The sequence below is a fragment of the Thermobia domestica genome, chromosome 11, assembly GCF_964235325.1.
Source record: "Thermobia domestica chromosome 11, izTheDome1.hap1.1, whole genome shotgun sequence".
Lineage (NCBI taxonomy): Eukaryota > Metazoa > Arthropoda > Insecta > Zygentoma > Lepismatidae > Thermobia > Thermobia domestica.
Window position 1 is genome coordinate 24,779,516 of NC_137464.1, and position 21,301 is coordinate 24,800,816.

A 21,301-nucleotide genomic window follows, 5' to 3' on the forward strand; every position below is an offset into this window, starting at 1 on the left:
AATTTCCTGACAAAAATTCAAGTCGAGACACGGCTCTTCCAATAGAGAAATATACATTTTTCGAGTCGAGACATCATGTTTACAGCACATTTTCGAGACGAGACAGCCACAAATCTTGTCTCGCGCGCATCCCAAAAAAATAGTTATAGAATGCTATTCATGAATGTTTAGAAATCTAAAACTACCTTTTTTTAACCTTCGGATTGTCTTCTAATTTATAGAATCTACTTCGAATAAAATGGCAAGTTTAAACCAGTGAGGAACGCATGCTCTAAATCAGCGTTTCCCAACCGGTGTGCCGCGGCACACTGGTGTGCCGTGAATGGGCTGCTGGTGTGCCGCGAGGAATCGAAACAAAATTATTAATTTCATAGCAATCAAGCTGCAAAACGTAGGGAAAATGTTTATTTGTATTTCACATTACTATGAACCTCTACTATGAATCTACAATTTAAAGTTTCATACCGTGTTACCGCTCTATAGATTTCTAATGTTGAAAAAAGTATTTGTTATCATTGTTATGACCATTATTGCTTCTTTATTGTTGCAGACTATTTCGTAACTTGAAAATTTAAAATATCATTCAATCCTTTCGATAAATTACCTACATTTGTGTTTTAAAAGTAAAAGAGATTTGTTTGTTCTTTCGTTATTTAGTGATCTTCCTTCTTCGTAGAAGGTTGGATACAGGTTTTAAAAAGAAAGCGTATTTCTAAAAACCTGAGTCCAATATTTCATTGTAATTGTTTTCTATTTTTAAATTAGAATGAAAAATAAGCATTATGATTACCACGGGGGAAAATCAATGATAGAGCTTTCTTCTCTGTGAGAAGGAGATCAATAATCACAGAAAAAATACCACTGTGTTTTATATTAACAAATAATAATATCTATAAGTGTGCCGCGAGAATCCAAGTAACACGCGTAGTGTGCCGCAAGTTGAAAAAGGTTGGGAAACGCTGCTCTAAATCAATGCTATTCAACCTTTTTTTTCTCACGTGCCCTTAGAGAGTTCGCCATGCAACTGCGTACTCCTGAAGCTGTTTAAAAGAAATTAAATTGAAATGAACTTATGCACTTACTAAACTTAATACACATGTTCTGTTGATTAAAAAGGGGAACAGAGACCCAACAAAAGGATAATCAGCGTTCCAATCAAAATGAGATGAGAGGGGGCATAAAGTGCGAATTAACATGGGGAATTTCAAAACATATGCTTTGTGGTGGACAAACACCGTGCTCGTGGGTTTTCTCGGGATTCTCCCGTTTCCTCCCACTTTCTTCATTCCACCATTTCATTCATTTTTCATAATCACCGTCTCCTTTAGCCTAACCGGCATAATCGTGGGACGTAAAACTAAAAGATTTCATTTTTTCAAAACATATGGGAGACATCCAGTTCTACTGAGGGGGATTTCCCTCCATCCTCCCTGATAATTCGCACACTGAGGACAATGTTAAAAATTCAAAAAGTAAAAGTAACTTTACAACTAACTTGTTAATGAGATAACTGAGCTTGTTTTTGGGACGCCAACTTCTCGATTCTTGGTCGAATCTTCGAGAGTTAGAATCAGAGAAATGCGCTTATGGTCTTCCAAAATGAGATGCGCTTACAGATTGTATATATGGACTTCAGATATAATTATAAATACTACAAACTACATGACTGGAATATTTTTGTCAAGCTTCCAAAACCGACAAATAATTTACAGAGGTGCAAAAATTAAATTCATGCGTGTGGAAAAAATTCTGAGACTGTATGCAAGAAATGTTAACCGATTACTTGGAAATATTAGACGCGCGTGACGTCATCTCGAAAATCATTCATTTGAAAGAAAAAAATTTCTCCAACTCTGATCATTCAATAAATATTGGAAATATGCTTATTTTACGATTGCGTACCCCCAGTAACATTATCGCGTAACCCCAGGGGTACGCGTACCCCGGTTGATTACACTGCTCTAAATGAATGATCTTGGGTAACATGGGGATAATATAGCACATTCCATCTAGCGAGCAACATTTGAAATCTAAAGCAACTTGCATGAGGCCTTCATCCAACCATGGAAGAAAAATCTCGTAACATCTACTAATTTTGTGATGTTAGAGAAATAAATAATATTAGCGCCTCATATGAGGTTGTTATGTACGAAAGGATTAATTAATATTACAGTAAAACGATATATTAGAGAGAAAATGACATGAAAAATATTGTATTGTCATTTGGTTTTATGTATCTGTACAAAAGTTTAGAGATCTAGTTGGTCACTGAGAAAAATGCATAATCCAGTAGGCATGTAAATGCTGTTTTTACCAGGTTACGTGCATGTAGTACGATCTACACCACCGTCCAGCGAAAATTTTGTATTGTAGGACCACCATTTCAAATCTAGAATTAACGCCATACCCATTCTGACGGTGGTAACTTAGGTATACAATTTTGTTACCACTTTCCTACGACTGTCCCCTCTTGGTTCTTTCTAAATCTGTGACTCTCTATCTTACGATGGTAGTAAGACGTCATATCATTCTGTGAGAAGGAAAGAGAGGGAAGACGTTTTAACACGAAATCCCGACGTCGAACTCCAGACTTGGCATGGTATTCACACCTGCTGTACTTTTATACATGAAATTACATCACTTAAGGAGCGCACACGCGTAAATACGATGAATCCACACGGAAATTCTAGTCCTTTTTTTTTCTCAGTGTGGAAATGTATAAAATTTAAGTTGCAAGATTTGACTACGACAAAGAAACAGAAGTAACCTAAGAAAAGCATTGTAAAAAAAAGTTCGGTTTCACACATAAATAAGCTAATATTAAAGACGAATGTTCTTAAAATTTCCGCCCTTTTTTTCATATTTTCCACGTATTATTAAAACTCAGCAGCAATTCTCCACGGCTTCTTCTACCTGCGCTTGTATCTCGAATTAAAGAAAATATATTCAAAATTTCATGCTTTTATGTACAAGTAAAAACGGCTCAAAGCAAGCTTCTAAAAAAAATCGTAAAAATGTCCACTCTCCTCCCTTAGAAGTCAACTTTCTCACGTTTGAATTCGTCTTGTATTATTTCAAATTTATATTTTCTTTACATGTAACGCTATATAATCGAGTTTGTCACCTTTGATCTTCTCAAACCTTCTCCCTTTGGATTTTAAACATCTGTCCATGGGAGAAACACTGAATTCATGATTATCTATGGGATTCCTAGATATAGGGAAAGGTAAATTCAACATTACCCATGGGATTCGCAACTCTATGTTAAGGTGAACTCTCCATATCCATAGGATTTGAAGATCTAGGTTAAGATGAATTCAACATTATCCATGGGATTCACATATCTAGGTTAAGGTGAATTCGACATTACCTATGTGATTCGCAGATCTAGGGGAAGGTGAATCAACATTATCTACGGGATTCACATATCTAGGTTAAGGTGAATTCGACATTATCTATGGAATTCGCAGATCTAGGGGAAGGTGAATCAACATTATCTATGGGTTTCACATATCTAGGTTAAGGTGAATTCGACATTATGTATGGGATTTGCATATCTAGAGGAAGGTGAATAACATTATCCATTGGATTCACATATCTAGGTTAAGGTGAATTTGACATTATCTATGGGCTTCGCAGATCTAGGGGAAGGTGAATCAACATTATCCATAGGATTCACATATCTAGGTTATTGTGAATTCGACATTATCTATGGGATTCGCAGATCTAGGGGAAGGTGAATCAACATTATCCATGGGATTCACATATCTAGGTTAAGGTGAATTCGACATTATCTATGGGATTCACTGATCTGGAAGAATGTGAATCAACATTACCCAATCTGTTTTCAAACCTAGGGAAAGGTGAATTTAACATTATCCATTGGATTCACAGATTTAGGGGTTGATACACGAGACAAAAGTTGAGCTGAGGCTATTTCGTTTCCAAAAATGTATATGTTTCTATTGGAAGAGCTATGTCTCGTCTCGAATCTCACCATAGAAATTACATTTCGTCTCATCCCGTGCACAACCCTATCTTTGGATTGGACAATTGACAATATCAGTATGGTTCAGCCATCACAGATGCAAGAAACATGAAGTATTGAATCAACTTTAAAATGTTATGTTGTTTAGTAGGATTTCTTAAAAGGTCACTCTAAGTGATTAGGAGAAGGGTTATCGCCACCTCAAATTCTGTCCACTCACTTCTAGGTTTGTAAATAAGAGTACTCATGAAAATCAATACAATTTATTGTAAAATTATTGTATAATTCTATGTAACATAAATATAACAACGACATAATAAAAGAAAAGAAAAAAACACAGTATTTTTGCTATAATTATAATATACGATATAAACGGCTAGGATATACGTGTACAGTAAACCATCGATTATCTGCAGTCTTCCTTTGCGTTTTTAATTGTTTTTTTTTTTTTTTTTTTTTTTTTTTTTGGACAAAATGTTGCTTAAAGAAACTTCAATCACAGATAAAGAAGAGGAGTTTTTACGCGAGAAAACAAAAGCAGTTGACTAATTTTTGGTGACAAAGTAAACCAACAAATTTGTAAAAACAAAAAAAAAACTATTGTTTATTCAATTATAATTGCATGTGTGGGCCTCTTACTGAAAATAAAAATTGTTTTAAAACATTTTTACGTAGATTTATGTCCTTTCTCGGCTATTTTGCGAATTATCTGTGATTGCCGTGTCAGTCATTTCATGGATAATCGTGAGTTTACTGTATACACATGAGGGACATTCAAATGAAATGGAAGATGGTAACACTGGCGTTCGTTACGGGTACCGTCATTTAGTAGGGAAACACTGGAAAGGACAGTGTCAGCTTTTACATGCACACCACTAGCGTACTAACATATGTTTTCGTCCTTCATCAGAAATTAAGGAGAGCAAAGAACGGAGAGTTGTAATGCGCTTTTCGGCTGCTGAAGAAATTGGAAGGACACATGACTCATCATTGGATGGGTGTTGTGTACGGCCATCACATGTTACGTTCTTCTGTACTGGATTACGCATAACATAAAAGATTTTGAGAGTGACATGCATCAGTGCCAGTGGCGTACGCAAGGGGGTTTCAGGGTTTTGAACTCCTTTCAGCAAGATATTATAGAAAACCAAAATTTACTATATTAAGAGATATAAACTAAAATCATGCTTGTCCTGATTGGATTATGAGATTGAGTGTCTAAACACTCATCCCTTGATCAAATTCTGCGTACGTCACTAATCAGTGTAATATTACGCTCATGCAAGACAGGCAAATTAGATCACTACTACTCATCTTAGTGATTTGACTAGCAAATTCTTCAATATTCTCCCTACAGCAGTGGTCGAAGTGAGACGGTATGCGGTGGTATGCCATACTGTCTCTGGTTTTTCAGTATTGAAGACATACCGCCTCTTTTTTTTCAGTGATCAAGACATACCGTCACTGGAAAGTGGATGCTAATATCCTTTTAATAAATCCATTTCTATACACAGTAATTGACGAATAGCTTCGCATGTAAAAATATGCTCTCTTTTACATAGAAATAATTTCTAAGATGCCAATACCGACATTTTTGTTATCTTTTTCCTACCTTTTGTTTTAAAAATGAGGTGTCTACAAAGAGGTTCACCTAGTTTATATCTTGTTTTATATTTTGTTATGCCATACTCAATTGTTTTGTTCAGTGTGCGAATTGAAAAATTTTCCCAGGGGGGGGATGAATTTCACCCATATGCGCACCCAGTCCTCCCCCCCATATATATATATGTACACTAACAAGTACAAAACAGTTGAGATGTGAGATCTTTCATAAATTTTCACTCAAGTAATATTTAGGTTAGCTACGCAAAGTAGACCTACTTATCTTTATGTCCACTTAAAAATACTCCAGAGGGGGGAAAAGTTATCCCTGCCAGGGATAAAATTTTTCTTCTCCAGGGTGGGAAAGATTTTTGTCAGAGGGGGAAATCCCTGGCATCCCCCCCGCCAATTCGCACCCTGGTTTTGTTCTTATGTATGTGTGTCTTCTTCCTTTAGTGCATATAAATAACATGTTTAGAGAGTGGGCGGATTTAGAGGTTGTCTGCCGTGGGGGGGGGGACCGTCCGGGGGTTTGGAATGCTCCTGAGTCAAGTAGGGTTTTCGAGAGTTCTCCTGTGGGAAATTGTTTAAAAATTATTAATATAAAAGTCGTTTTGTGAGCATTTTCGTATATACCTAGATAATTATCTATATACAAAGGAAGGATATATATTTTTAATTTTTTTTCAGAATTGGGGGCGGGGGCCAAGCCTCTCCCAGCTCTCTTCACATAACTGCGTAGGAGCTCTCCTATGGTTTTGAGTCATTGTGTAAATAGAAATGCAATCTTTTAGACAACATACCCTCACTGTATTTTAATATTTAGATAGCCGGTATGTCGAGTCAAAATCGTAATAAAACATACCGCCTCTGCTTTTTCTCCACTTCGAACACTGCCCTACAGCCTAGATATTTCCCAATACGATTTTTTTAAAAGAGACGATGACGTATGTGACTGGGTTAATGTGTGATTCTTTCAGCAGCCACAAGCCTTTTCAAACATAGGGTTCAATGTCTCATCGTCTCCCAGTGGAATCAATGCATTAAGAGATGGAGAGGTTGCCTTTGAAGTAACAAATGGTTAATGACACTTTTCTCCTAGTTTGCTTTCATTTGACTGTCCCTCATGTTTCCACGTCTCAAATTTACCCAGTAGATGACACATTTGTGCTAACTTTCTCTGAAATTAAATACGAAATTGAAAAAACTGGGCATATTCAGGATGCTCTTATTACTACATGTATATATTTTACAATGAAGTGTCACTATCATGAATCACAATAGGAAAGGTATCACTGCTTTTCTTTGTTTGGGATAATCTTCAAATTTCTCTCGATAATACCTGCAAAACAAACATTAAAATACAGTCATTTCATTTAATATCCCAAAGTTCAATCTAAATAGAATGAAATACACAATATCAAAAATGTTACCAAGAAGAAACAGTAATTGTCTGTAGGTATTACGCAAGGGCGCCGATCCTGGGACGCCTGGGGACCCGGGACCACCAAAGTTCATGTGGGCCCCCTCATTGTATTTATGAATATACAATATTTGGCATAATTTGAATGAAATTTGTCTTAAAACCCTCATATATGCCTTCTGCATCTGAATGGGTCCCTCCCAAATTTACAAAGAAATCTTCGCCCTTGGCATTACGGCACAAGAAAAGCCCATCATCGGTGTTACAGGGCTGTTCCTACAAAGTATCGACAACAATGAACGTGCTACGATGCCTTCTACAGATGTGGCAGAAGATCGCAGGCATTACATTGAAGCAAAGCAACTGGAGACAAAGTTAGGGTTTAGGGGTTGTGTCACGATCTAAGGTGGATGGTTCCCTAATAATAATAATAATAATAATAATAATAATAATAATAATAATAATAATAATAATAATAATAATAATAATAATAATAATAGGAACATTCGGTGAACCGAACTCAGGACTTCCGACATGCAAAGCTGTGGAACACAACCTCTGTTGTCGAGCGGAACCTGCCCCTGACCGAACTTGGCCATCAAAATGATTTTTATTCCTCTGATGGTGGACTACTTGTCCGACAAATTTAGTTCAAATCTTACCAGTAGTTACCGAGAAATAAAATACCACATAGAAGCAAGAGCACTGATCCTGGGGAGGCAGGGGGTGGGATTTCTATTGTATTTATGAATATGCAATATTTGGCATAATTTGAATGCAATTTGTCTTGAAATCCTTACATATATAGCCTACCTTCTGCATCTGAATGGGCCCCCCAAATTTACAGAGAAATCGGCGCTCTTGCATACAAGGCAAGTTGACTCTATCCCTGGCCGAGCTCGGCTACCAAATATGCGAGGGTGATTCAGAAAGTAATGCCTCCAAGCCCACTACTTGACCAATAGTACTGCAAATATTCTGAACTGTTTATCATTAATGCACTGATGTTTAAGCTATAGAATGTCATTTGTTTCACCTTACTATCTCTTCTCGTTCCAGAGTAATGGAGCAATCCATGGTATCCAGTGGTGACGTCCGGTTGAAACAGCGGCTGTCATTGAATTTCTGATTGCGGAATATTTGCTCCCAGAAACATTCGTCACTGGCGATGAGTCATGGATACACCATTACGACCCGGAAACGAAGCATCAGTCGGTGGAGTACCGCCACACGTCCTCTCTTCCGCCAAAAAAAAATCAAAAGTTGTCCCATCTGTTGGCAAAGTGTTGTTGACATTCTGCCTCACCCTGCCTATAGTCCGGATCTTGCGTCCTGCGATTTTTGGCTCTTTCCTAAACTTAAAGATCACTTTAAGAGCCAACGCTACAGTTGTGACGCGGAGGTGGAAACAACAGATCGGCAATGATGTCACCAGCAACCAGTACAATTCTTCGCCGACGGCATGAAAAACCTTGTTTCGCGTTGGCGCAAGTGTGTTGCCCGTAACGGAGACTATGTTGAAAAATGATAACACCATTTGCAGCTGGCATTGCAAACTTTCCACTGACACCTGTATCGGTTCTATCTGTCAAACACAAATAAAGGTATCACCTTGGAGACATTACTTTCTGAATCGCCCTCGTACCTAACTTTATCTCTTGGGTATTGGGTTGGTTGTCTACCAAATTTGGTTTAGATCTGGGTAATAGTTATACCGAGAAATAAAGTACAAGACACACATACTGTACATACATTTGGAGTGAACTATGCGGTCGTGTATAGGGATGCGCACGAGACAAGATTTGTGGCTGTCTCGTCTCGAAAAATATCCTGTAAAAGTGATGTCTCGACGCGAGAAATGTATATTTCTCTTTTGCAAGAGCCGTGTCTTGACTCAAATTTTGTCAGGAAAATCCTGTCTCGACTCGTCTCGTGCGCATCCCTAGTCCTGTACACTTACGCCAGAAGTTGATACGTAATAATAATAATAATAATAATAATAATAATAATAATAATAATAATAATAATAATAATAATAATAATAATAATAATATTATACTATTGTTCATTCAAAATATTCTTATATTATGTAAACTTACTGATGGTATTGCAATCCTCGAATCACCAAATATGCTGTGGACCAGAACGCCATATTGAATGCTGGGAAGTTGTTGGCGGCTAAAAAGTATCCCCACCACTCTACAATCTCCCCAAAATAGTTGGCACAAGATACTTGGGAGAATAACCCTCCTTGTGGTATTTTATATGAGGTGTCTTTGGGGCTTCTCAAATTTGTCAAAATGTTATCGTGATGAATGTTAATGTATCCGCCAATAAGGAATAAAGCTAAACCTGAAAAAAGTAAAAGAAATTGGTAAATGTTATCAGTACAAAAGTGGTGATAGGTATACGAGGTGCAATCGAAAAGTTCCCGGAATGTTGTTGTAGTTATGACATTTGTGATGTAATCACAATGGATCTTGTACAGTCAGTGGCGTATTTAAGGGGGGCTTCCGAGCTTAAGTCCCCCCCCCGAAATCTTACTTACTATAGTAAAGTATATGAAATATCTTGCAGAATTTTCACATTTTCAGGCAACCCCCCCCCCCCCCGAAAGTTAGCAAAGCCCCTCCCGAAACAAAATCGTAAATGCGCCACTGTGTACAGTGCAGTCTTTAGGTTGCCTAATTATGAAACTGACAATGTCAACAAGTCATAACAGGCAGTGTACGAGTAGTGTAGCTGAACGAAGGAGTGTCTTATGATCAGTTGGCTCAATTTCACAGATCGAGCAACGCGCAAACATTAAGTTCATGTGCAAATTGGGGAAAATCTGATTCAGCGAGTTTGGCAGCATTAAAAACAGTTTAACATCATCGGATATTTGCAAGGATGTTATAAAATAGAGGATCTACCCTTACAACTAAATCTTGAAGCCATACGTCACAGTTTCGCCACCTCCTACTCTGCCCACTCGGTCCAATAAGATCGCAAAGTTTTGAGCCAACAATCACGGAGGAAACGAAAGTAGCCAATCAAGACGATGGCGGAAACGAGAGTAGCCAATCAGACGTGCCGATGCTCGGTTGTTTTTTGCCTTCATTGATTTGATTTAATAGGATGAAGATACATATGGGCAGATCCTCTATTTTATAACATCCTTGGATATTTGGTTCTTTCCAAAGCTAAAAATGGACCTTTTCCATTTCGCTAATGCAGAAGAGATTAAAACCAACGTGACGTCTGAACTTCGGAAGATACCAAAAAGAAACCTTTCGTCGGTGTTTCTACCAATCACAGGAGCGATGCAACAACTGTGTGTGTGTGTGTGTGTGTGTGTTGCCAACTTTGAAGGCGATTAAGTACATAAATGCACACATATTGTTGTAATAAATGCACACTTATATTGTCGTAATAAATGCACACTTATATTGTTGTAATAAATGCACACTTATATTGTTGTAATAAATGCACACTTATATTGTTGTAATAAATGCACACTTATATTGTTGTAATAAATGCACACTTATATTGTTGTAATAAATGCACACTTATATTGTCGTAATAAATGCACACTTATATTGTTGTAATAAATGCACACTTATATTGTTGTAATAAATGCACACATATTGTTGTAATAAATGCACACTAATATTGTTGTAATAAATGCACGCTTATATTGTTGTAATAAATGTACACTTATATTGTTGTAATAAAGAGTTACAACAAAATCCCGAGAACTTTTCGACCGTCCCTCGTAAGTATAATAAAAGAAAATATTAGTCACAATACACGGTAACGGAGCACGTTTCAGATTACTGTAACAAGCAATGATTTTATGAAGTAATCTAATACAAGTAACTTGTGTTACTATTAAAGTAATAATACAAGGTAACGCGTTAGAACATTTGTTAAGTAATTGTAACAAGTATTGTGTTAAGTTTATGAAGTAACTCAGGGTCGTGCCGTGGGAGGGGGGGCGAGCGGGGCGACGGCCCCGGGCGCCGAAGTAAGGGGGGAAAATTCGGGAGAAAAAAGGGAAAATTGCTTGGAATATATGTGTAGGGGCGCCGTCGTATACTCTCGCCCCAGGCGCTGATTTTCCACGGCACGGCCCTGAATTAACTAAACTATTCTTGCTTTACTTTCTGAAGTTTGAGTTACAGGAAAAGATAAGAAGTTTTTCGCCGAAAGATACAAGGAAAGAAAGGTAATAATGGTTTCACAGAATTTTCCGAGAGTGAATTTCCAAGAAGCAGCGTTTGTGGTTGGAAGTTAAGCCTCATTGACATTCCCTGTTTCTGAAGTAGATGAGATGTAAGTTTCAACAAATGTGAACTATGGAATTCTCCAGGGACGTACGGAAGGGGGGGGACACGGGGGTCCGGACCCCCCCGAAATTTCGACTTTTTAAAAATTTAGCCTAATTTTAGGGGCAATTTTAGTAATTTTAATATAAAATAGCTTCATATTTCGTTTGGACCCCCCCCCCCGAAATAAATTCCTGGGTACGCTACTGGAATTCTCAATAGTCTAAAGGCTTTATCATCATTTCACAACTAGTTCTTATGTTTAGTGTATTCTGTTTCTCTAGTTTCTACGTAAAATCAATTTATGTCTTACTTTGCTAATTTTGAGAATCAAATCTGCATGGCAGAAACAAGTAAATCAATTTTTCACTGTTATAATAATAATAATAACAATTATAATTTTACCAAAATTATCATAAAAGTACTTTAGGATCTATTCCATTACAGAACAACAAACTTCCTTTTTTTTCAAACACAGGCATTTGAAAAAATGAAATCTTTGAGTTTTACGTCCCACGGTTATGCCGGTTAGGCTAAAGAAGACGGTGATGATGAGTGATGAATGAAATCCTGGAATGAAGAAAGTGGAAGGAAACGGGAGAACCCCGAGAAAACCCACTCACACGGTGTTTGTCCACCACAAAGTTCACTTGGTGGGGCTGGGATCGAACCCGGGACCCCAAGCACCAGAGGTGAACGCTCTACCACTGAGCCACCGCGGCCCCCACAGACATTTGAAGTAAGTATGCATAATATGAAAACAAACAGTTCGTTAACTTAACCTACAAGAAATATCAATTGCATGAGCAGAACATCAAAAAATGGCAATGGCGATCAAGCCAGTCAATCTCATATCCTTTCAGAACAAGATTGAGCTTTGTATACAGGGTGTCCACAAAGTCTGATCCCGAACCACTTTCTCAGAAACTGTTCGGTGTTGGAGATTTCTGATAACAAGTAATGCATGCGTGGTGAAGATTCACTGTTTGAAATGCTCGAGAAAAGTGATTGCCCATCAGGACCGGAAGCAAGAGTCAACTCTAACGTTTCGAGTGGGAAAGTATGTTAAATTGAATGACATTTGAAAGCTCATAAGAGACATTTGATAACGTTCATCCTACATCGATACACGAAAGGGGTGTCGAATGGTGACAGGTCGAACTACAGTTTCAATCTCTGTCGTTGTTTGACCTTCCACCATTCGTTACCCTTTTCGTGTAACGATATGTGATGAACGTCTCAAAAGTTGTTTCCTAAGAGCTTTCGAATGCCATCCATTTTGACATACCTTCCCATTTGATTTTTGTAGGTGTTCCCTGCCCCCGCGGCTCACCTACTTATCACAAGCTCTTTAAAGAGTGAGCCCTCACCGTACATGAATTACGTATTAGCAGAAGGTCAGAGTTTTGGATCCTTGTATATGTATATCTTAATATACAAAATGCTCATTTTTTTCCATAATATTTTGCTCAAAGATGAGTTAAACACCCTTGCGTACACCACTTAGGCAATTAGGAAATGAGACTGACTTTTTTTTTTTTTTTTTTTACTGCAAAGTTATTTTTGTCACGGATGTTTTTCATGGTGCTGAACGCTGCGTGGCACCTTGGGAACACGTGCAAAAATTTACGACGTGGCCGGTCGCCGGTGTGTGCGTGACGTGGCTAAGTATAGGCTAATATTATGATACAAAGTCACCGTTTAACAGTGGAACAAAGATTGTGTTTACAGTTATGTGCTTAGGAAAAGTTCCAACGGAAATATTTGAGATATTGAAACTTAATGGGAATAATTGCCTTTGCAGTTGCCATGATTTTGAATGGCATAAGAGATTAAATGCTTGAACGCCATCACAGTCCAGGGCTTCCAGAAGCCATTCAATGACTTAATTTGATTGTCCAAACCTGTGTATGGGACAAAAGAAGTTCCTATTTTGAATAAACCAAAGTAAATTGATTCCAGTTGTTATTCATTTATTTTTGCAGACCTATTCTCGTTTCCTAACTGCCGTAGTGTTGTGTTACTTACTTTTTTGTCCAATAACAAAAAGAGGCCCGTTCTGTAACGTATCATTAAACAATGCAAATGAAAGAAATATTAAAGTAAAACACCGCTTCTGTATAGACACAAAATGATTGTCAATTTCGAAGAATTATTCAATAGATTTAAAGAAATATTTATGTGTAAGAATCTGCCAGTTAATCTCAGGAACAATATGAATATGTAACTCGTTAGTTATTCCATACATTACGTAACGGTAACTTATTACTTATTCCGCACATTACGTAACAGAAACTCGTTACTTATTACGTTCATTATATAACGGTAATTCGTTACTTATTCCATTCATTAGTAACAATAATTCGTTACTTATTCCTTATGTTATGTAACGGCAACTGCGTATATTACGTAATGGTAGCCCGTTACTTATTCCGTACATGACGTAACGGTAGCTCGTTAGTTATTTTGTACATTGTGTGATGAAAACCTTTTACTTTTTGTGGTGAAGTAACTTGATAGTACCGAGTTACATTTTATTTTGTAAACGTAATTTACCCAAGAGATTTCGTATCCACAACACCAAACAAACAGTAATATTTATGCTAAATTCGCAATCCAAAAGCTCTGCTTTAAAAAAAAAAAAAAAAAAAAAAAAAAAAAAAAACAGAGGGGAGGAATTGATGTCTTTCTAAGAGCACACACTACCAGAAAATGTTATTACATCATATGGTTCATATTTAAGAATTTTGACACAAATGACAGTTTTCAAGGTAGCCACGGAGATTTTCCGTGTGCTCTGTCATGATTGCGTTTTTGCGGGTATCACACCTATAAATTTTGATTTCATATTATCCACAATTTGCAATTTTATTTGGAGCTTTCCAAACTTCTGGATTACCCTGTACTTCGGCTTTACCTAATACAAATATTCAAAACTTAGAATCTACAGTAAATTTATACAGGAAAAATTAGCCATATTCAGACATTAAGTTAAACTATACGTTTTCTAACAATGAATAATGAAAGGGCGTTCCTTAACCATTTTTTACATTTTCTTCGATATTTAATTGGTACATTATTTAGGGGAGACCGGGGTATTCACGAACACTTAAGCTTTGATATAAATAACTCTTTTGTTTTTAGAGATAAAATTAAGATTTCTTGTGTATAGAAAGCTTGGAGATTTCCGTTTACTAAAGTGCAGAGGGAAGTCAAAAGTAATAGTTTTCAACAAATCATTGAGATGTTTTCAAAATGTACCTATGTTCGGGATTGGCCCAGTGGTCGGCAATTCCGAACATACTATTTACTTTAAATTTTCCTTTACTAAAGAAGCGAAATGCATTAAAATACATTAAAATTATACCGTAATTTAGTATTTAAATCTTTAATAAGAATTATAATTACAAGCATACCTCAAGTTAATGAGAAATATGACCAGACCTCATCATCTTTGAAATTATTACAAATGAAAGCTAATAGGTGATAGGGTAAACAAAATGTAATCTTATGAAGCAAATTCAGAAATAACGGTGTATTAAATAAAATATTCATTAAAATGAAAACATTATTTGGAATTGTAGAAATCACAGATATACGCATTAATGTATTGCTTCCAAAGACGATATTCTTTATTAGCCCAATGTTCAAGTGTGGTTAATAGACTGAAAAAAAATGACTAACTGCTAATGGACGCTACCAGGGCAAATAAATTTGTAAAACACACTGTGAATCACACACAGAAAAAATTGCAGCCTATGATGAAAGATCAGATATGGAAAATAGGGTTGCTGACTATAGAATAATGACGTAGGCTACTAATGGCCTAAAATAATAAAATTAGTAAACTATTCTAATTAATAAAGCTAATAACGCTTATTACCAAGACATGATCTACTTTCCCTAACAATTTCGTTAACGCATTACTTACTTTTCAATTGAAAAACTATTTAAAAGTCTTTGATATTTATTTCACACCATAGGGAAATCCCGAACACTCCGGGGTAGTGGCGAACATTCGGCTGGCATTTCCCCATGAGACACCATTTTACTGTTAAAGTTGAAACTAATTGTTGACTGCACCCAAGCTAATAAGATTACAAAGAACTAATGCTCAAATATAGGGGAATATATAGTCTTATTTGTAACAATATAGATAAGATGAGAACCAACTTATCATTTTGCAGATTGTTGATAAGTGAATCGACAAAAACAACAAAAGGTCTTTTACCTGGCAATCCACTCAACTGATTGTTACCAAATTTATGCTACACTTTTCCAGGTCCCCCCGCTAGCGTACAGAAAAATCGTATGTTTTCTAACAAACTTCCATTGGGCATAAACTTGGGTGTTCGGCATTATCCCAGTGTTCGTGAATACCCCGGTTTCCCCTAAAACATAATAGCTAGTGAAAAAACTGAATATCTTACCTGTTAGAAATCTAGGACTCAAGAGCCAATTTTGTGGATATCTAGATACGTGAATCAATGCATAACACTGGAGAAATCCATTTACAATCGACAGGACGAATAAATTCAACATTATCCAAGATGCTGCACCTTTTGAGTTCTTCATTTTCATCGAATGAACAAATGATCTGAAATAAAAAAGAAAAAAAAATAGCAGATATAATTCTTAAAAAGGTATATAATTCTTGTCCAGATTTCTAATTTAATGATCCAAGTTAGAATGACTAATTTCTCATTGAAAATTTCAAAACAATTTTCTACGAGAAGATAACTCAATAGCAGAACTTTCATGTTGCGTAACGTCCCTGATATCGATCTCAGCCATGCCCCTTTCTGCCGCTCTATTGGGTAGCAGCTGCGCCTTCCGTACGCAAGGTTTTGGTTTGATTCCCGGTGGCAGAGCCTTGAAATTTGAACATTTAACTGTGGTTCCACCCAGGAGTAAAAGTGCATCTGAGAAGGTAAGTGGACGGTAAGCCACGCCGTTCCCCCTGCCTATGTTTGCCCATTGTATTTTTTTAGGAACTGAGGGAACGCCGTAATATTAATTCGAGGTGAGGGGACGGCGTCGCATCGCGTTCCCCCGCACTTTTACTCCTGGTTCCACCTTCAACTAGCCTTGCGTCTTATATAGACCTGGTACTAAAAGTGACGCTAACCTCCAACCCAATCAATCAAAGAATCCAGCTACGTGACTTTAGGGTAAACAATATTGTGTTCGTGTGTTTTCTATTGGTTCTCCATTTCCCAATCACTTCCACCGATTCTTTCAATTGTTCGCTTGCTTTTGTAATTAGAGCGACCGCGACGACTCGTAAATCCTAGGCTCGACACCGATCATAGAACTGCCTTCTGTCACGTGTGATGCATCGGAAGAACTCGGTACGATTCGTAGAACTGCCTTCCGAACTCACACCTGAGAAAATGTGGAACGGCAGAAGTTCAGCTACAATATTGCCAAAAATTAGAGGACGTGGCAAACGAGCCTATTAACACAACCCCATAAATAAAACTAATTGATTGACTACCGTTTTCTCAAATCATGTTGTTTTCCTTTCTTTCTTCAGTTCACTTATAGATCTTTTTTATGACAGGGTTTGTGGATTATCTTGTGAGCTTGAGTGAGTTTTTGAATATATATCGGGTGTTCCCAAAATGGCGCCCACGGACTACAGAGCGCTTTTCTACAAGTAAAAAGAAAGCAAAAAAATGTAGGGATATCTTTCGGGTTCTCGTCTATAGACATGAATTGTAGTATGTGGCAACGTCGCAGATAAAGAACCATAGAGATCTACAAACCCATCAAATAGTTACATTAATTCTTTCCAGATGGCAGTTAAAGTCGATAGGAGTTGACACTAGCCCCATTTATTAGCATAACTATCAATGTAACTGTCCGATAGATTCGGAGAGCAATGCTAATGGTTCTGCGACGTTACCACATGGTGAAACTTTTGATTCCCTACAGCGGCTGAAGGAGGCCCCGGAAAGTATATACCATTATATAATATTTTCGCCTCCTTTTGACCTGAATAGTACCGCTCTGTTGTCCGTGGGCGCCATTTTTAGAACACCCGATATATACTAGCCTTCTCCCAGAGTTTCTTGCTCTGCCTATGGCATCGCGCTTCTCATACCCCTATATCCGTCTTGGAATCAACCATATTAAACACCATAATTGTAGCTTTCTACTTGACTTCTACTTCGTGATTTGAAAATCCTTTGTAAATATCATAATTAAACATCGTTTAAGGAGAGTACTCCTTTATATGATCGATTTTAACTATAAAAATTTGGGTAGTCGTCCTAATGAGTTTTAACGGTATAACTAGTTAAATTTGTATTCCAAAAAGTAAATCGCGTAAGAGTATAGCCAGTTGGAAAGATAATAAGCTTTTTATTCCCACCCACACTATCTCTATTACTGATAATATACAGGGTTATTCAAAAAGAAAGAACAGATTTCAAATATTTATTTTGTTCCAAACTACAAAAGATAGAAACATGAATCGAACGTTACTTGATTAAGAAAAGTTTACAATTTATTGTTAGTAATTATGGTGTGCATTCAATATGAGCACCGTGTGTTACACGACAAATGTCAAAACGGTGGCTCATTTCTTGCCACACACGAATCAGCTGGTCTCTAGTTATCGAATTCACAGCTTCAACAATTCGATGTCGTAGACCTTCAAGAGTGTCAGCCATAGGAGGGATAAAAACACGGTCTTTTACGTAACCCCATAGATAAAAATCACACGGAATGAAATCTGGAGATCTGGGAGGCCACCGGCGATATAGCTGATCATCTGCTCCTCCTCTTCCAATCCAACGTCCTGGAATGGTGTCATTCAAGTAACGTCGAACGTGGTTAGAGAAATGACGCCTGGCGGCGGTTGTTTATTAAATTGACGGCGAAATGCTCGCTGAACTGCAGCAATGGACTCGCCGCGATTGGAACTTCTATCCGGGCTGTTTAAATTGTAAACTTTTCTTAATCAAGTAACGTTCGAATCACGTTTCTATCTTTTGTAGTTTGGAAAAAATAAATGTTTGAAATCTGTTCTTTCTTTTTGAATAACCCTGTAAATTTGTTTCATTTGAGTAATGATGTCATATGGGGAACCAAATTTTGATGTTATTATGTTCTATCTTGACAGTGAGTTTCTGTGTAAACATTTAATATTTCCTTTGTAATTGAATCAAGAATCAAGCCACAACCTTTTCCCAGTTTATTTATTTAATGTAGAAACAACATAACTCAGTGAACAATAAATTAAGGAAAACAAAGTTAGAGTAAAAAAGAGAACTTAATTAATATTCCGAGAAAAGTCTCAGCAGTGCAGCGACACTATTACCAGAACTTGTCAAACAAGGCAATCATCAGATCAGTGCAAGTAAAAGAAAATTTGAAACGTGACAAGTCCTGAGTGCTAAATTTACAGAATCAAGAAAAGAAAAATACGTTATTACAAGAAATGTCTACTCTCACGTATTTTCGCTATCTTTAATGTATCTTTTTCCCGTTATCTGACATATTCCATTTCATCTCACAGCACCAAAAAGACGATAATTCATTTTCTGCTGTAGCAAAGTCAGTCGACCTTTCTCAGATACTTATCTTTTCTACAACGGAACTCTTGACTGAAGTCGTAAGTAGATTTTCTTTCGTTTCTAATCTCAAGATGTCTGATAGACAAAGCAATATATATAAATACATTTATTGCATATTAATATCTGTTTTTGTATCAACGTTTCTTTCGAAAAAAAGAAGTAATACTTTAGTACGTACAACAGGGTGCGACAAAGGTAATGAGTCAGATGTGTGGAGTAGCGCAATCGTTTATACGGGAGAAGTTGATGGTGTACAACCTTTCTTAACCCTTTATTTGACAGGGGGCCACGGTGGCTCAGTGGTAGAGCGTTCACCTCTGGTGCTAGGGGTCTCGGGTTCAAACCCTGCTCCCACCAAGTGAACTTTGTGGTGGACAAACATCGTGTGCGTGAGTTTTCCCGGGGTTCTCCCGTTTCCTCCCACTTTCTTCATTCCACCATTTCATTCATCTCCCATCATCACCGTCTCCTTTAGCCTAACCGGCATAACCGTGGGACGTAAAACTCAAAAATTTTATTTCCTTTATTTGACACTGTCGCATACAAGCAACATTGCATTCTATTGCGTTATCTGCACGAATTATAACTTCAGTGCTCATTTAATTGACATTATTGCTTTCATACAATATTCATATACACGATTAGCGGGTCGCTTGTTTAGATATTTCTAATCTTCGTCAACAGGAAACAGTCTTTAGTATTGCAGAAGCTTTATCTCCTACGTTTCGCGAAAGTTTATTTTATTTCTGGTTTCTTGCCTTGAAGGAAGATATTTCAACGAAACTGCTGCTAATTACTGAAAATATTCTTATGATATTTGACCATATTAGGGCAATGCTGCTCAGTAGCAACACATAAGACTTATTTTATGGCAATGTTGCTTTGAAGTAAGCAACCTGTATTTTGTAACTAAAGTACTAAAATACTTTAAAAATTACGAAATTGTGGTCAGAAAGATATGGTTCAACCATAAAAACAAACTAAATATTTTAATGGTAATTAATCAATGCTTGCCAGTTAAAAGGTTAACTGGTGGGGGGGTAACTGCATTGGGGGGGGGCACGATGGCTCCGAGGTAGAGCGCTTACCTCTGGTGCGTGGGGTCCCTCGTTCGATTCGCCTCTAATTAAGTTTGTGGTAGACAACATTGTGTCCATGGTTTTTTTCGGTGTACTTCTCTTTCCTTCCAGATTCTCATTCCACCAATTCTTCAATCGTCACTCATTTGCCTTAATCATGGTCTTGTGGCTGGCACGTAGCCACTAGTTCGATTCCCAGGGGCATAGCATTAAACTTTGAAACGATGTAGTGTTTCAGATTAATCCTTAAACTGGAGGTCCACGTCTCTATTCAGTGGCGGATCTTGCCTGGGGCCGGGCGCCTAGGCCAACCAGTTTTTTAAATGACAAAAATAATTTAAGCTATTATTTATATATTTTTAAAACTTTATAGTAAATTCATGATATATCTATCATAGTCTGTGTTCTGACTTCCCCCTCCCCCAGCAGTTTTTACCTTCAAGATCTGCCACTGTCTCTGTTCCCTCGCTACTGAAAAGAGACGCTAAACTTCAACAAAGCAAACAAACAAACAAAAGGAAACACTTCTGCTTTTCTATTCTATTTGTCAAATTCCATATTTAAACAATATACCTATATAGGCCTATGCAATTGCTGTATATTGTAGAATATTTCGCAGAAGCGGGCAAAATTTGCAGTTCTTTGTTTATATATATATATTATTTTTATTTTTATAAGATTATTTGCTCCATTTTGACAAACAAGGTCAACTCGGAATAGATGAAGGAAAAGGACGAGGAAAGAAGTAACACAGAGTCTAATTTACACGGGACCATCCCGTATTCACGACATAGTTTCGACAAAAAGGCAAATACTCTTGTATTTTGCTGGCTACTTTGTGCAGGTCCTTATAACTGGTATTTTTACAAACAGAAGTTCCAAACTTAAAGAAATTAATAAAATATTGGTCAATTATTATTATTTAAAAAAAAATATTGCTCGTGCCCGAAAACTTAATTCAAACTATTGGGTCACTTCAATATTCCAGGAAGAAGACATGGGGTTTCACTTTATACCCCGTGCGTATGTCCTTATGTATATATACAGGGTGTTTCGAAATGAACATATCGGGGTTCTAAGGTTTTGTACTATTTATTACATTTAACGTACAATTATAAAGAATGCATCAAATGAAAGAGCAACTCAAACAGTTTTTACTACAAGTGTTCAATGTAAGCACTATTCGTCACACCGCACACATCAAGTCGATATGCGAGTTCTTCCCAAACCGTGATCAGTGTGTTTGGAGTAATTGTTGCAACAATCACTTCACTCGTCTTTCTTGCTAACGGAGGCATATATACATGAACCTTTTT

The 21,301-nt window shown here is 37.1% G+C and overlaps 1 protein-coding gene across 4 annotated transcripts in view; it reads right to left on the reverse strand.

The window, feature by feature from the left end:
- Positions 1 to 4,235: 4,235 nt before the first annotated feature.
- The window catches only part of LOC145663985 (3-oxo-5-alpha-steroid 4-dehydrogenase 1-like), a 34,139-nt gene continuing 17,073 nt past the window's right edge, over positions 4,236 to 21,301 (reverse strand). For all 4 annotated transcript variants that reach the window (XM_081730251.1, XM_081730250.1, XM_081730249.1 and 1 more), the window contains exons 3-5: positions 15,754 to 15,920; positions 9,113 to 9,365; positions 4,236 to 6,932 (exon numbers count right to left, since the gene is read on the reverse strand). In XM_081730251.1, the coding sequence (XP_081586377.1) occupies positions 6,866 to 6,932; positions 9,113 to 9,365; positions 15,754 to 15,920 (487 nt within the window). In that variant the 3' untranslated portion in view covers positions 4,236 to 6,865. The remainder of the gene's footprint in view (positions 6,933 to 9,112; positions 9,366 to 15,753; positions 15,921 to 21,301) is intronic.